The sequence below is a fragment of the Plectrocnemia conspersa genome, unplaced genomic scaffold (genome assembly GCF_051122295.1).
Source record: "Plectrocnemia conspersa isolate PC_06_02 unplaced genomic scaffold, ASM5112229v1 ptg000008l, whole genome shotgun sequence".
Lineage (NCBI taxonomy): Eukaryota > Metazoa > Arthropoda > Insecta > Trichoptera > Polycentropodidae > Plectrocnemia > Plectrocnemia conspersa.
The window spans coordinates 17,720,341-17,736,068 of NW_028277172.1; the positions used below are offsets into that span (position 1 = coordinate 17,720,341).

The following is a 15,728-nucleotide window of genomic DNA, read 5'->3' on the forward strand; positions in this document are numbered from 1 at the left end:
ATTTATTTAAATAATTCTCTGTACCTTGCACCCCTTAACCCTTTCACCGCGGCTGATATTTTTGCGCGCCATTTCGAAATTAGTTAATGTGTCGGGCACCTTTTCATGGCATATTTTTAGTTATAGGAATAGGATCAATCAGAATGGGTTTCCGAACACAATCTGTCAACAAGATTTGTTTATATTGCCAACCCTACTTTTTGTTCACGCATGCGCGTGAGATATCTTCGTGTGTAAATATGTTTGTGATGCATCCATACTAATCTCGCCCTATTGCGTTGCGACGAATGCGACACATAACCTCGAAATCGCGCATACCTACGCAACTCGGGCGAAACGCTATTGCGTTTCGCGCAGTTTCATTACAAATGCTTAAATCATCAATAAAAATCATGCGTCACACCCAAAAATATGAATATGGCGTCCGTAACTTGTTTATTTTCAGGCATTTCAATTGAAATACGTAAACTCGAACCAAAACAACACAAAATATGATATTTAATTTTTAAATTAAAGGCTGTAATAAAGATCTAATTTTTGATTCCTAACTAACCAGGACCAAAAATTTTACCAATTAATTCCAAACAATTCAATTACTAGCTACAAAAATATATTTATTTTTTTAATTAAAAATCTACAGCTATATATTTTTATATTATTAAAATTTGCAATGATAGGCAATTAATAGGTACTCTTAAAATTCTGCCATTTTGCACCTTTAATTTTTAAATCCAAATCGGCGATAAGTTATTGATACTTAAATAATAAAACTATATAATCTTAGTAAATAAAAACTTTTATTTTTAATATAAAGTAATTAATAGGTTCATATGCATGAATAGACTATTATTATCTTGTATGTTTGTTTACCTTACAGACATTAAGTATAGACTCAATTATTAGTAATTGGAATTTGACTGTAGGAATCTACTTCCACCCTTTTTTAATAATCTTAAATATTTTAGTTTATTCTTTTGATGAGATATCCACTTAATTTTACTGATAATGTGCTAGTACAAGTCATTCAATCATATCCATAAAGAATGCTGATTCAGCTGGATAGGGCTAACATTACGGCAAGACATTTAGTCAGTTCGGCCGTACTGTTTATTAAGGCATTCTTTAATATTAATTATATCTGAATGCAGTTAGTTAAAGTAATTAAAACATAAGGTGTAAAATTATTGAGTTCAAAGAAACATCACTAATAGTAACATTTAAAAAAATATTTTGATTGCTTAATAAAAAATATCAAAAATTTTATTTTTCAGGTACTGGCATTTGGCTTTGTTTAGCTTATCGCATTCAGATTATACAGAAAAAATGTAAAATAAATTACCGCTAGGCATTCTCTCGATGAAATTAGGTGGCACACAAAAATAAACTTTTCAGATAATGTCAGATAACCACGCATAAAGATTTTATACATTGAATGGAAGTTTTCTACAATTCTCAATGAAATCTATTTTCATCAGTAAAATTTAAGAAATTGGAATTATTAATGGAATAATAACGGGCTGAGATTAGAACCTTGAGGAATTCCCAATGTGGCAATGTACTACATATTGAACATATTGCCGACGATCTGAAAAATAATAATCCTCGTTGACTTTGCCCTTAATGTTCTGAAAGCTTAAATTATATTTTTATTGTTTTTTAAAACTTTCGAAAAAACAAAATTTAAATAGTTTTAACTTTTATATTTGTATACCTGTCAATTTGAGGTTTTGTTGATGAAAGATATATAAAACATAAAAATATTTTGTATTTTATTACTAATAATTCCACCAAATCTGTAACAGAGCTCAATAATAATTACCTAACTTGAAAGAAATTCTGTTAATACAAACAATTAATTTAATGTGAATAATTTGACACTACTCTATTTGTTCAATCATCTTACAAGTGATAAGCGAGTAAAATCAAAAAGTTTCCATTTCACCAAGCGAAAACCAAAGTATCAAAAAAATTGTATGAGTAGATTAGTAATTAAAATAAACGAACTCGAGTAAAACAATACAAAAATGTATTTATTTTTAAATAAAAAAATTAATAAATTTTTTATTACAATTTGGCTTGTAAATACAAAACATTTTGTAAGAAAAAATATTAACAATATACATACTATAAGGTGACCAGATTTCAGTTAATGTAAAGCCTGAGATAGGGTCAAATTAAGTATACAGCTGGTTCTTTAGGCTCAACTCAGTAATGGTGCCCCCACTAAATTTATAAAAAAATATAATTTTTGTGTCATTTCAAGATTCACACATTTGTTAAATGAGAATATTTTACTTATAAATATAGTTCAAATTATTCAATATAACTTACTCTCGCCTGCGAGATTCTATGAAATGCATTTATTTTCTGACTTATGGTTAAGTTAATAGTAGACATTATTACAAAATTAGCGATATCCTGATACATTATAACAATCATACACTGGTCACCCTAACTAAGGAAAGGAGTAACTTTAATATTGATATTAAAATAAACTTTTTTGAACGAGATATATAATATACAAAATACCAAATATAATATTATATTGATGGTACTAGTAAGCCATTTATATACATTCTGATCGGATTCGATACAGATCGATTGAAACAAACGTATTTATATCTTTGTATAACCGTTTCCGTTTAACAATTCACTAGTGACTAATGTTAAATATGTATAACTGCTAAATATAAAATAATAGAAAAAATAATTAGATCATAACACTTCCAACTTATACAACAATAATAAAAATGAAATACGTGCATTAAAAACTATAAATCATATAAAATATCAAATAATATATGTTACTGGTTATATATATATATATTTAGGTCATACAAGCCGACTAGTGACAATAAAATATATTTACTCCTTTAAAGTTGACTATTTTAATCTTTAAAAACAGTCAACTTCTACAGTATTAGATATTTCATATTTGATTTGTAAAACATTAATATAATTTAAATGTATTAGAGCTCATATTTAAAAAGCTTTTTCGAACATATCTGATTTCAGTTATGCATTAGGTAACGTTTTATGTTGTCTTAGTAATATCACATTTTTAAATCGAAGTAAAATTAATTGAAGTCGTCAAAAAACGCATCAGCGTTTATACCACTGAGTAGAGTTTGAGCTATGGACTCTTCCGGCATATGCTCTTTACTGGATCCACATTTAGCGCTTGTGATACTTCCTCCACCTAAAAATAAAAATCCAAACAAATTAAGCACTGCACAATTTTACTTATTTTAAGTATTAAGTTCTGATACACTAAAAATATAAGATAAAGATTGATTGATATTATAATTTTTAAAGATAAAAACCAGGGCTGTGGAGTCGGAGTCGGAGTTGGAGTCGTGGAGTCGTGGTGTTTTGGCCGGAGTTGGAGTCGAAGTTGGAGTCGTGAAAAATGAGTGACTCCGACCATTTTTTTAAATTATGAAATTTATGAATTTTTAATTGCGTAATAATGAATGTGTATAGCGTATGAAAATTAAACGTGTAGAAGAACACCAAAAATACCTGATAAAACTAAACTTTTTTGAGTCGGAGTTGAAATCGGAGTCGGAGTCGGAGTGGAGTCGTGTTGTTAGTAAATATCGGAATCGGAGTCGTGTTTTTTTTTAACGACTCCACAGCCCTGATAAAAACATATTGTCGGTTTGGAAGAACAGACACAACTCAAAAATAATATTTTTTGAAATATTTTAATATTGAATAATTGCAAATTATAAGAGTTGCTAGTATAAAAATTGTTCGATAGCGTCTATGACAGTTTGTGTTGCCAGATATTTAATGTTATACTGAGTAAGAGCGTCGAATGATCTAGTAGAAACATCTCTCTCTTTTTTATGTCATAATGTTACTTAATATTGTATTTTTAATCTGATAAAGGATCAATGCCATCTTTGTATTGTTTGTAAATGATTCAGCTACACATATAATATAGTAATCCTATAAAAGAAAAAGAGTGCGATTTAACAGGAAATTATTTTAAGAGATATGAGCATTTAAATAAATACTTTGTTCCATAAAATTAATTGTTTCTGCATTTATGTAAGGTAAACCTTCGGATTTTTTCTATGGAAAAAGTTGAATTGCAGTTATTCTAAAGGTTTTCACTGTTCTGACCAATGCTCGCTCGCACCTAATCTGTCTAACAGTAATGAACAAACAATTCGTTTTATGGAATAATTATTTTATATATTGCTAATGGCGAAGTTGGCATTTATGATATACAGGAAGTGTTATCAGCTTCCTTTTACTATTTTGTATCAAAAATTCAATTTTAGAATTGGTTGTTATGTTTAATACGAAAGACAAGAAAAAAGAGGTAATGAAATCGGTTCTTTAATTATGAAAGATATTTTCGCTTCGAGAATTAGATTGATTTGATTTTTATAACAATTTATAGTTTCAGTAAATCTTTTGTCTATATTTTATATTTCTTTATATTTTGTGTTCTACATTCAATTCTAGATTTTCCTTCTAGAGATGGGGTTCAAGTGAGGATTAATCCCCTATAAAGTAGCTTGTTCTTCTTATTATTATAGTTTTTTAATAATATGTAATTGTTGATGTACTTATTTTGAATTGTAAGTTTTCTAATAAGCCGACGATTTAAAAATATAAATACGCTATAATTGTAAATTGATTTTAAGCAATTGAACCAATATTCAGTTTTGACCAGTTACTATTATGAAAAAAATCAGTTATACAGTAAATTCTCGACTTAAATATTGGAATTTTAAACATTGTTTTCTTCGCTATTTATATTTCAATGAATTTCAGTATATAAAGATGATTTAATACTCATATTCGATGGAAATAAGTAGCTCGGTCAGAATTTTTTTTATGGTTTTTGTAAAATTTATGGAGTCATTAACGCAGGGTGACCATTCCATCCTGCGGGACAGTGCCGCATTCTAACTCCATATTATCAAAATAAATTTAGTTTATATTATATTTTCACATACAGATCGAATTATTTTCAGAGCATTATATTGACATCATTGTAAACCAAAATTATTTTGCATTAGATGTCGTTTTCCGATTCGTATTATTTGTGATAATTTAAGTTTGCCGGACACGAATGCGGTTACAGAAAGAGTTTTTTTAATTATTAATATGTTGACAGCAGATAAATCGCAAATGAATATTGATACTTTGAAGGCAATGGTTATAACAAAGTGTGGCAAATAGAAAACTGTGGTCAAGTCATTCTGTTATAAAATACTTAAAACCAATTAAATTATTTATATGTTATTATTAAATAAATTTTTATTTTATTAGTATTTCCATTACGAATAATTTTTAAAACTATTTTTATAAAATTACCCGACAGATGTCCCGGATTGTACTCTAGAAAAAAATGGTCACCCTACTTGTACGAGATGCTCGAAGATTCTGCGACTCTTTGGTTTAAACAAATTTTAAAGTAGTTCTGTTCGCTTCTATCGAAAGGCAGGAAGCAGAAAGTTTCAGAAGATTAATAGATAGCATTTTTTGTGGAACTCCTCTCTAAAAAAATTTACACAATGGTGCACTGCTCGATTACGGTATACCCATTGAGAGGCGCCACCATCTTGCAATAACTTTGTTGTTCTTTTGTGCATAGTAATAGCTACAATCGCTAGCTTACTTACTGATTTTTCGTTTATACAATACTATATGAATATTTTTATCAAGTATCTATTTATTTACAACTATCTTTTTAAACGAGAATTTAATATTTCAAAATTGAATCGATTATGCGACAAGTCGGAAACTTACTGTACTCGGATATTCGTGAAATTTAGAAATATACTATATATATATATTTATACCTTCGCTTGTATTTTTCATAGACTCGCTGCCGACAACGTTACTCCTCAAAACGACAATGTCGACAGAATTCCATTTTACTTTAATTAGCTTAAACCTCTTGCTGATAATGTCACTTTTCAGTGACAATTTTTGTTCTCTGGTCGTGTAAGAGTTTTCTTCGTCGCAACAAACGATGACAACGTTATTGAGAGTGATGTTTAAATAGTTTTTTTTCACAACCATGCCAGTGGTCAATATAGAAACGTCCCTTAAAAAAATCACAGAGAACTGCGGCACCAAATAAGGGCCATAAGTTTCCCAAACATCACGATGAATGGTGCCGTTGATTTCTCCTAAAAATCAAAATAAATTGAAACGTAAGTTTATAAAATTTTGTTTAGCATAAAATGCAATTTACCAGTGGAATCCCTCAAGACAACAAACGGATCTTGGAGACTTCGATCGATATTCTGAACGACGCCGACCAGAAACGGCACTCTTTGACCAATCAACTTGTGTTTGTTGGCTTGCGCTTCTACTGTCGATATGGAATACTTGGACGGCAAATAACCGTACAGTCTCATCTCGTCCATCATCACGTTCCATGGGCCTTCTTCGAATATGGACGGTAAAAATTGGTTTTGCGAAAGATTGAAACTCTTGAATGTGCATAAATTATATTAAAACAACAGTGGACGCGTATAACGTAGATACGGTCAATACCTGAGAGTGTACAATGACACTAGAGTCTAGAACGCTATCGTGTGCGTTATCTGGCAGTAATCCGGCAGGTCCTGGAAATTTCCTCTTTTTTCTTTTTGGGTTTTCGCGATCTGGATGAGTCCTCTTTTTCACAATTTCTTCGTTAAAAGATTTATCACTAGAGGGTAATTCTGGACAGTTATCCATCACACTTTTCGAAGATTCGACGTCCGCAGTGTCGAGGGCTTTGTCTATCATTAAAAGTGTGTCTTCTTGTAACATCTAGAAGGATTCGATATAGAACGGTTATTTTTAAATATAGTCTAAGACTACAAAATACACAATTTTTCTAACCAATTTTTAAAATATACTCACATCGTCAAAATCGTCCGATTGGAACATTTTGTAATATGAAACAACCGTACGTCTAAAATCAAATAAACATTCATTCGCGTTCTTCTAAAAAATATATTTGGCCTTAACAAACTATTTAAAAACCATTGCTTCATTTATTGCAAACTGCTCCCTCCTTGATATAAAAATAAACTTACTACATTTACATATTACAATTACGTATTAAAGTACTATTCATAAAAAGACAAACTAAAAATTAAAAAATCAATTATTACTCTTGCGTGAAATTTATTATATATAATCTAATGCGTGCACTACACTCTCTGGAAGTTGGCTAAGGTTGGCCAAGGACGGAGAATATAGTGAGTTACTTCGGTCGAGTTGATAGATAATGATATAGTTTTTCGCAAACTGAGATAGAACGAGTAGCTCGGTTCAATTTCAGTAAGCGCGTAGGCGTTTTATGGTTAACGCGCACGTCAAGCGCTGATCATGGTCACGTGGTCAAGTTATAGTACCACATGCTTTTCGGGGACTTTAAAAGACTCTTACTGACATCTTTGAATATTTTAGGGCACCAAAAGGGATTACTTATATTTTTGATAGTGTTGACGCCCGTTTCGCCGTTTGTACACGTTCGCGAACGCCGTCATACGGCGTTCGGGAAAGCACCCAATTTTGACGTTAGTCGGCTCCGATCGTCGTTACAAAGCGGTCGGACCACGCCGAGCTCAATAAAACTGTTACACCAGCACACGTGTTTTTGGATTGACCTAAGAACTGACCAGCACGCGTATCCCTACACGCAACATTTTGGTCCTTCGAGCCGGATACGTGAGACGACGCCTACACGTCGCGAAGGTCTAATCCGAAAACATCGTCTTAACCTCGAGGTCGTCCACCACGTGGACGAACTCACAGACGCGGAGCCGAGCAGCGCTACCCAGCCGTCAGGTTAGGACAGCACAGCGACGAGTCAGCGGGTCCAGGAGTTGGTGTCCGAAGTGACGCAGTGGAGCGTCGAGTCGCTCGTGGAAAGAGCTAGCGGGTCCAGGATCTGGTCCCCCGAAGCTCAGCGCCAGGACGTCTAGCCCCAGGAAGCTGCCGTCAAATCACCTGGAGCACCACCAGGACGCCGAGTCCCAGGAAGCAGTCGCATCCAGCAGGAGAGAAAGGTTAGTGTCGATCATCCTAACCTAACTTCCTCTCCATTAAACACACTTTAATTGATAGTCATCGGTCAACGACAACATGGAGTTGTTGACCAACAGTAGGGCGTGCCTCAAAAGTGAGCTAACGAGGTTTAGCAAACTACTAGCTGCTGATCCTGTCAATGAACAGAGGGTCAGAGATAAGTTCAGCAGCTTTGGTACACTGCTGGACAGATTCCTCGCTGTCCAGCAACAAATTAGGTTGCTGGATGCCGAAGGGTATGACGAGGAAGTCGAGGCCTTTGAAGATAGGTACTTTGAGGTCCTTAATTTGGCAAAAGTATACATAAAACGTCAACCTGAAGTGCGACAGGAGCAAATTAACCAAAAATTAACGCTGCCATCAATCAGCATTCCGAGTTTTGATGGCAGTCTTACAAAGTGGGTGGCCTTCCGCGACACTTATTGTCAGCTGGTACATAATAATAACGAACTAAGTGACATCCACAAGTTTCATCACTTAAAAAATGCGCTTAAGGATAGCGCAGCCAGGGTGATAGAAGCGTTTCAACTGAGCGCCGAAAACTACAATTCGGCGTGGGAAAGAGTACTGGCTCGTTTCGACAGTGTTAGGCTGATTGTCAATGTGCACATAGTTGCTCTGTTAGACCTGAAACCAATTCAGGTAGCTTCCCAGCAATCGCTGTTAGAGTTGGTAGACACTGTTGAGGCGAACATCTTAGCCCTAAAAAATCTAGGCCAAAACACTTGGGATGCCATCGTGGTGAGTTTGGTAGTACGGCGTTTAGACGACTTGTCCAAACAAGCATGGGAGAGTCAACAAACTCATGTTGCCTTGCCCACCCTTAAACAGCTCATGGAATTCCTCACCCTAAGAGGTCAATCTCTAGGAGGTAGCACCTCCACATCTTCGCGGGCAGTAAGACCAGTGCCACCTATGAAAACTAACTTCCTCAATACCAAGGACAGATCACACGGCAATTTATGTCCGCACTGCAAAATGCCGCATACTCTAGCTTTCTGCAGACAATTCTCACAATTGTCGATCCCAAGACGACTGGAACTGGCGCGGAAAATTAACGTTTGCATCAACTGCTTACAGGCAGGTCACAACAAAGCCAAATGTTTCCATACTGGGCGATGTAGGATCTGCAATGCAAGGCACCATACTATGCTGCACGATCCGCATCAACGTGGCGACAACCATAATTATTCGCAGGCAAATTCTAAACCTGCAACAGAAAGCGGCGAGCAAGCTAGAATGACCTCACTATTTAATCAGTCAGCAGAGGTTATTTTGGCAACGGCAATCGTCTACATTTCGGACCGGCATGGAAAGGCAGTGCCGTGCCGTGCGTTGCTAGATACGGGCTCACAATCAAATTACGTGACAAATAGGCTAGCATCCAGGCTAAAATTAAAAAAAACGCGCACGAGTGCGACGATTTCTGGCCTCCAAGCCCAACAGTTGCAAGTCGACTACCAAGTCAAGGCACGTTTGTCGTCTTGCAATCAGGAATTTTGCTTTGCTGACCAATTTCTAATTTTAGATCGCATCGCTGATAAGCTACCACATGCCGATCAGTCCCCGAACGTCGCTTCGATTCCCACAAACATTACTCTCGCTGACCCTTTGTGGTACAAAAGTCGAGAAATCGACGTACTGCTAGGCGCAAACATAGTTTGGCAGTCCCTGCTGGCAGAGCGGCAGCAATTATGTAAAGAAAGCCCGGCAATTATTCAAAACACCATTTTCGGTTGGGTGTTGACCGGTACGGTTTCGTACCCGAAAGATATCCAACCGACCATGACTAATTGTCATCTTTCCCTGAACGCCATTCACAGTCAGATACAAAAGTTTTGGCAGGTTGAGGAAGTACAACCTAAGGCACATCTCTCAAACGAGGAAAGGGAGTGTGAAAGACTCTTTCAGGAGACCTTTGAAAGAGATCAGTCAGGTCAATTCACGGTGACATTGCCGTTAAAAGAATCTCCTGCATGTCTAGGCAGCTCAGTGGCAGCTGCTGAACGCCGTTTCCACACAATGGAACGACGACTCAAACAAGACAAGGATCTGTGTACTTCGTATGTCAATTTCCTTGAGGAATATATTCAGCTAGGACATATGTCCGAGTGTCTCCCACCTAGCAAAGATAACGTTAAGACTTATCATTACTTGCCGCATCATGCGGTGATAAAAGAGGCCAGTTCTACTACAAAGTGCAGAGTTGTTTTCGACGGCTCGGCAAAGTCCTCTTCGGGAATCTCACTTAACGATATTTTAATGATCGGACCAACCATCCAACCCACACTAGTGCAAATCTTGTTGAGTTTTCGTGGGTTTCGGTATGCAATAACTGCTGATGTTGAAAAAATGTACAGACAAATTAAAATACGTCAGCCCTACACTGATCTGCAACGAATCGTTTGGAGAACTGATGCAACTAAACCGTTAAGACATTATGTTCTCAATACTGTCACTTATGGCACTTCGTCAGCTCCCTTTCTAGCAACTCGCTGTTTACGCCAGGTGGCACTAGATCTCGAATCAGCCGATCCTGAAGTCGCTACAGTTATCAATTCCCATTTTTATGTCGACGACCTTATAACTGGAGCTAATACATTAGCAGAAGCTAAGCGAATAATGCTCGGTGTCTCTACTGCTTTAACAGCAGCACATTTTCCATTGCAAAAGTGGAGATCCAACCACAAGGATCTCAGAAACAATTCAACTAGTTCCACTAGCCAACACTTCGACGTGAAAGATACGTCAAAAACGCTAGGCTTAGTTTGGAATAGTCAACTAGACATACTATCTTTTAAGGTAAATCTAGGTCAACCCACAGTAGCATATACGAAAAGGCAATTTCTGTCAACAATTTCGAGAGTCTATGATCCATTAGGATTAGTAGCGCCCGCTACAGTCATAAATAAACTTCAGATGCAGCAAATATGGCAGAGACAACTTGCTTGGGATGCAGAATTACCCTCTGACATCCAGCGAGCTTGGAAATCACAGGCGAAGGAGCTGACTACCTTGAACAGTCTTCAAATACAAAGACACGTAGTGACAAATCAGCACAGTTTCGAACTCCACGCATTTTGCGACGCCTCTGAACTTGCATATGGAGCTTGTCTATATGTTCTGTCCAAGGACGAGGTCGGTAATGCCCATTCTCATTTATTGTGTTCAAAGTCACGAGTCGCACCGTTGGCTAAAATTTCCATTCCTCGGCTTGAGCTCTGTGGAGCAGTATTACTAACCAAATTGGTAGATTCAGTCAAGTCACTCACAAATTTTAAATTAGCCACAGTTACATGTTGGTCCGATTCAGCAGTGGTTCTACACTGGCTCAACGGACAGCCGTCACGGTGGACAACCTTTGTAGCTAACCGGGTGGCAGAAATTCAGTCTGCTGCTTACTCTTGGAAACATGTCCTTTCAAAGGACAATCCTGCTGACCTGATCTCACGTGGTGTGCCTCCATCTCAATTACACTCCTGTCGGTTATGGTGGCACGGACCTGAATGGCTTTCGAAATCCAAATGTGAATGGCCGGTATCAACAATTGTGCTCCCAAAAGAGATCCCCGATGTAAAACATACATTTGTTTTTGCATCATTGGTTGGGGCTGACTGGGACATAATGAATCGCTTTTCAAAGTTTTTGCGATTGCAGCGTACGATCGCCTACGTCAAACGATTTATATATAACTGTAAACACTCAGTGAACCGTACTGTCGGACCACTGTTAGTTTCTGAGTTGGACGGAGCTACGAGAACACTAGTTGGCTTAGCTCAACTGCAGACATTTCCTACAGAAATAAGAGCTCTGCGTTTAAATAAACCTCTTCATGCAAAAAGCCGTCTGCTAAGCTTAAATCCATTTTTTGATGCAGGTGTGCTAAGGGTGGGAGGCCGACTTCAAAGGTCTAAATTACCTTCAGCCCAAATCCATCCAATGATTTTGCCTCCTAAGCATCACCTCACTACATTGATTGTGAGACATTTGCATGAAACACATTTACATCTGGGAGCTCAAGCACTCCTAACAGTGATGCGTCAACAATTTTGGCCACTGGCCGGACGACGTGTAGTTCGCAGCATTCTATCCAGGTGTCTAGTGTGTTTTCGCTGTTGTCCCCGACCATTAATACAGATAATGGGAAACTTACCGTCTTCTAGGGTTACTCCTTCAAGACCATTTACTAACACCGGCATAGACTATGCAGGCCCGGTTAATATCAAAACCGGAATGCATCGCAATGCTAAGGTAACCAAGGCATATATTTGTGTAATGGTGTGTCTTTCTACTAAAGCTGTACATTTAGAACTAGTCAGTAGTCTGACTACTGCCGACTTTATAAACGCACTTAAGAGATTCGTTTCTCGACGAGGAAAACCACACAACATTCTCTCAGACAATGGGACCACCTTTGTTGGTGCCGATAGACAGTTGCGTGAAATGACATCCTTCATCCAAAAGAAAACCAACTGTTCTGCAATAACAGACCACCTAGCCTCTCTAGGAGTACAGTGGCAGTTCATTCCTCCACGAGCTCCTCACATGGGTGGACTATGGGAAGCCGCCGTAAAGAGTGTAAAACACCACCTGCGTCGCACACTCGGCTCATCAATGTACACATTCGAAAACCTTTATACACTAATTACCCAAGTAGAGGCATGCCTTAACTCTCGCCCATTGACTCCAATGTCAAGTGATCCACAAGACCTGAATCCTTTAACCCCGGGCCACTTCCTGATCGGCACCCCCTTAACAGCTCTTCCTCAACAGGATACTTCCAGCTCTAGGGGGACAAATTTATACCATCGGATGCAGGACCTAGTGCAGGAGTTTTGGACAAGATGGTCTAACGAGTACTTGGCAGAGCTTCAAGGGAGAAGAACCTGGGTACGAGCGGTGGATTGCAAACCTGCCATCGGCGAAATGGTAGTTGTCAAGGAGGACAACCTACCACCATTGCAATGGGTGATCGGCCGCATTGAAGCGATTCACCCAGGGGCTGATGGACTAATTCGAGTAGTGACGATTAAAACAAAGAATGGCACTATAAAAAGGCCAATAACTAAAGTGTGTGCTGTGCCAAATAAAGGCTAGTGCAGTGCAAGCAATTTTATATTTTGTGTTTTGTTTATTAATAATTTAAATGTGTATCATGTTTCCTATATGTATTAAATTTATAATTTAGCCATGTAGCAAACCAAATTTATAATTTAGCCATGTGGCAAACCAAGTTTATAATTTAGCCATGTGGCAAACCAAGTTTATAATTTAACCAAGTAGCAAACCAAAATAATTAAAATTTAGCTAAGAATCAAACCTTTAACTATAATATTTCATGTCCGTTTTAATTTACATTTAAATAATTGTCAAAAAATGAATGAAAGCTTGTAGTTAGTATTTAGTAATAATATAGTACAAACAATCCCAATGTATATGTGTATGTGTTACTAACATTATTCTTTACAACCTTATACAGTACTACTAACATTCCTCTTCTTTCTTCATGTTTATTGTAATTTTATTTATTGTCATGTTTATTGTAATTCTGTGTTAGTATTATTTCAAACATCGCGTCCTCACAGAGTTTGTAATGTGAGGACAAACACTTGTAAGGCCCGCTGATGTGCCCGTAATTATGAAACTAATGTTTCATGGTGGGGGGTATGTTGACGCCCGTTTCGCCGTTTGCACACGTTCGCGAACGCCGTCATACGGCGTTCGGGAAAGCACCCAATTTTGACGTTAGTCGGCTCCGATCGTCGTTACAAAGCGGTCGGACCACGCCGAGCTCAATAAAACTGTTACACCAGCACACGTGTTTTTGGATTGACCTAAGAACTGACCAGCACGCGTATCCCTACACGCAACAGATAGTATATTCTTCTAAAAGATATCGTTATTCTATTTTTTTCAAATAAAATTAAATAATTAAAAAATAATTAGTGGTACTTGATTTTGTTAAAAAAATCGTTTCGAATATCCTTATGTATTTTCCTAGATCGGTTTATATAAATGTCACACCATAACAAATTTTTATTTAGAATCGATGGCGACAAATTCTAGGATAGTCACAGATGTGGTGTTCGTATTCTGAAGTATCATTTTTATGCCTTATGGCATTTTGCGAAAGCCGACAAAGATTTTGCGTAAATTGAATATTTACGACCTAAAAGTTTTCACTGATATTGTATTGGTGAGTGCCCACACAAACTTTTATAATTATCAGTAGCGTAATTTTAATATTATGACAATTTCAAAATTGCGATTATTTGGCACATTTTTCGATCGCACGCAAACTATGCCAGCTGTACATGATAGCAGCCGCCGTCCGGACGACATATGAAATTTGTGGCAATGTGGCCGCTACTCGGAAGTCGGCGACCTTGGCCGACTTCAGTTTAACTTCGGTTCGGACAACTTCCAGAGAGTGTAGTACAAGCATAATGTTTATTATTATGGATATTATTTTTACACAATATTCAAACTACACTCATATACATAAACACATTTTACTACAAATACACTCGAAAATGTAAGGTAAAAAGATATAGTGGCTCACACAAATATATGTATAATATTTCATAGCACAATCATTGTTCTAGTTTATTGCAGCTATCGCATAAAATACATTTGTACATGTCAAGATTGTTAGAAAGCTGGATTGCTTGTTTTATAAGAGCGTTCTCGACGCAATCGCGATTCTTTCTGTAACTGTATAGATTGCAGCTACCGAGCATCGACAGATTGTCGACACCGCTCATAAACAACTTTGAAAAGTGTTTCATTGAACACAATACAATTAATTGTATCATGATGCTTCTAGCTAAAATACTTAATGTATTTTAAAAGCTTTAAAATAGCGGATACGGGATATTAAGAATGAGGGGGGGGGGGGTTGAAAGGATGCTATTAGTCGCTCACCACATTCTTACTCTTTGAGTGGTATTGAGAAACATGTAACAGAAAACTCGAAATCTTTGGAGTTTTTAATTTGCCATTGTTTTCGCACCTTGAATATGTATGTACCAAAGTACAGAATAACACAAATAACACAGCAAATTGGGGACGTGTTATTTGGGTGCGTATAGTTGGGGGACTAAAACATATTTGTACAATTTTTTGCAATACGTACGTTCGATTTAGGCGCGTTTGGTGAGATATCCTCCCTTTGGCTCGCTCACACATAAAGTAACGGGCATCCAAATAGCACACCCTGGATGTCATTCGCTTGGATTAGTGCCGCGCCATTGTACGTGTAGCCGGTAGGCTGTTTTTGGGTATTTGATTAAGTGCATAATAACTTTTGTTTACTTCATATTACAGACTTAAAACGCATGGCGCATGAAGAACAATTAAAAAAATATTGGTCGGAGTGGAAATGGTTAAAAAAGAGTCGGAATCGGTCGATATTTTACGACTCTGACACCGCTTAAATTGTTCCGACTTTGACTCCACAGCCCTAATTTTTTTTAATGAAATATGTTCCCTAACTTAAAAACAAACTGGCGATGAGCTGCAATTGGAACAACTTATAAGTGCAAATTTTTTTCTCAAAATTAAAAAAAAAAATCTGAAGGATTACAATTTTATAAAAATTAATTACGCTGTACGACATGTGTATATTAAAAATTTAATTGAGAAATAAATTTCACATTAAAATATTACTTTTA

At 36.7% G+C, this 15,728-nt stretch overlaps 2 protein-coding genes across 3 annotated transcripts; one reads left to right on the forward strand and one right to left on the reverse strand.

Moving 5' to 3' along the window:
* Positions 1 to 2,012: 2,012 nt before the first annotated feature.
* LOC148233209 (homologous recombination OB-fold protein-like) lies at positions 2,013 to 6,987 on the reverse strand. Of its 2 annotated transcripts, XM_088190787.1 has the most exons (5): positions 6,883 to 6,987; positions 6,529 to 6,789; positions 6,224 to 6,464; positions 5,826 to 6,158; positions 2,013 to 3,199 (listed from the first exon to the last, which is right to left on the reverse strand). In XM_088190787.1, the coding sequence occupies exons 1-5, from the start codon at positions 6,907 to 6,909 to the stop codon at positions 3,078 to 3,080; spliced, it is 984 nt and encodes a 327-aa protein (XP_088046913.1). In that variant the 5' UTR covers positions 6,910 to 6,987; the 3' UTR covers positions 2,013 to 3,077. The 2 variants fall into 2 exon arrangements, with proteins under 2 accessions (XP_088046913.1, XP_088046914.1); XM_088190788.1 differs by lacking the exons at positions 5,826 to 6,158; positions 6,224 to 6,464 and having other exon boundaries at positions 6,883 to 6,977.
* Positions 6,988 to 7,470: 483 nt separating this feature from the next.
* LOC148233210 (uncharacterized) lies at positions 7,471 to 13,870 on the forward strand. Its single transcript, XM_088190658.1, has one exon. It carries the CDS (start codon positions 8,113 to 8,115, stop codon positions 13,150 to 13,152), a length of 5,040 nt encoding a protein of 1,679 aa, XP_088046784.1. The 5' UTR covers positions 7,471 to 8,112; the 3' UTR covers positions 13,153 to 13,870.
* The last annotated feature ends 1,858 nt before the right edge of the window (positions 13,871 to 15,728 follow it).

Excerpts from the sequence above, each read along its gene's own strand:
- LOC148233210 (XM_088190658.1), top strand. The coding sequence starts at position 8,113 with ATGGAGTTGTTGACCAACAGTAGGGCGTGCCTCAAAAGTGAGCTAACG.
- LOC148233209 (XM_088190787.1), bottom strand. The coding sequence starts at position 6,909 with ATGTTCCAATCGGACGATTTTGACGAT. Across the intron at positions 6,465-6,528 it reads GTGTCATTGTACACTCTCAG|AGTTTCAATCTTTCGCAAAA; the intron begins GTATTGACCGTA and ends TGCACATTCAAG. Across the intron at positions 3,200-5,825 it reads TATGAAAAATACAAGCGAAG|GTGGAGGAAGTATCACAAGC; the intron begins GTATAAATATAT and ends TTTTATTTTTAG.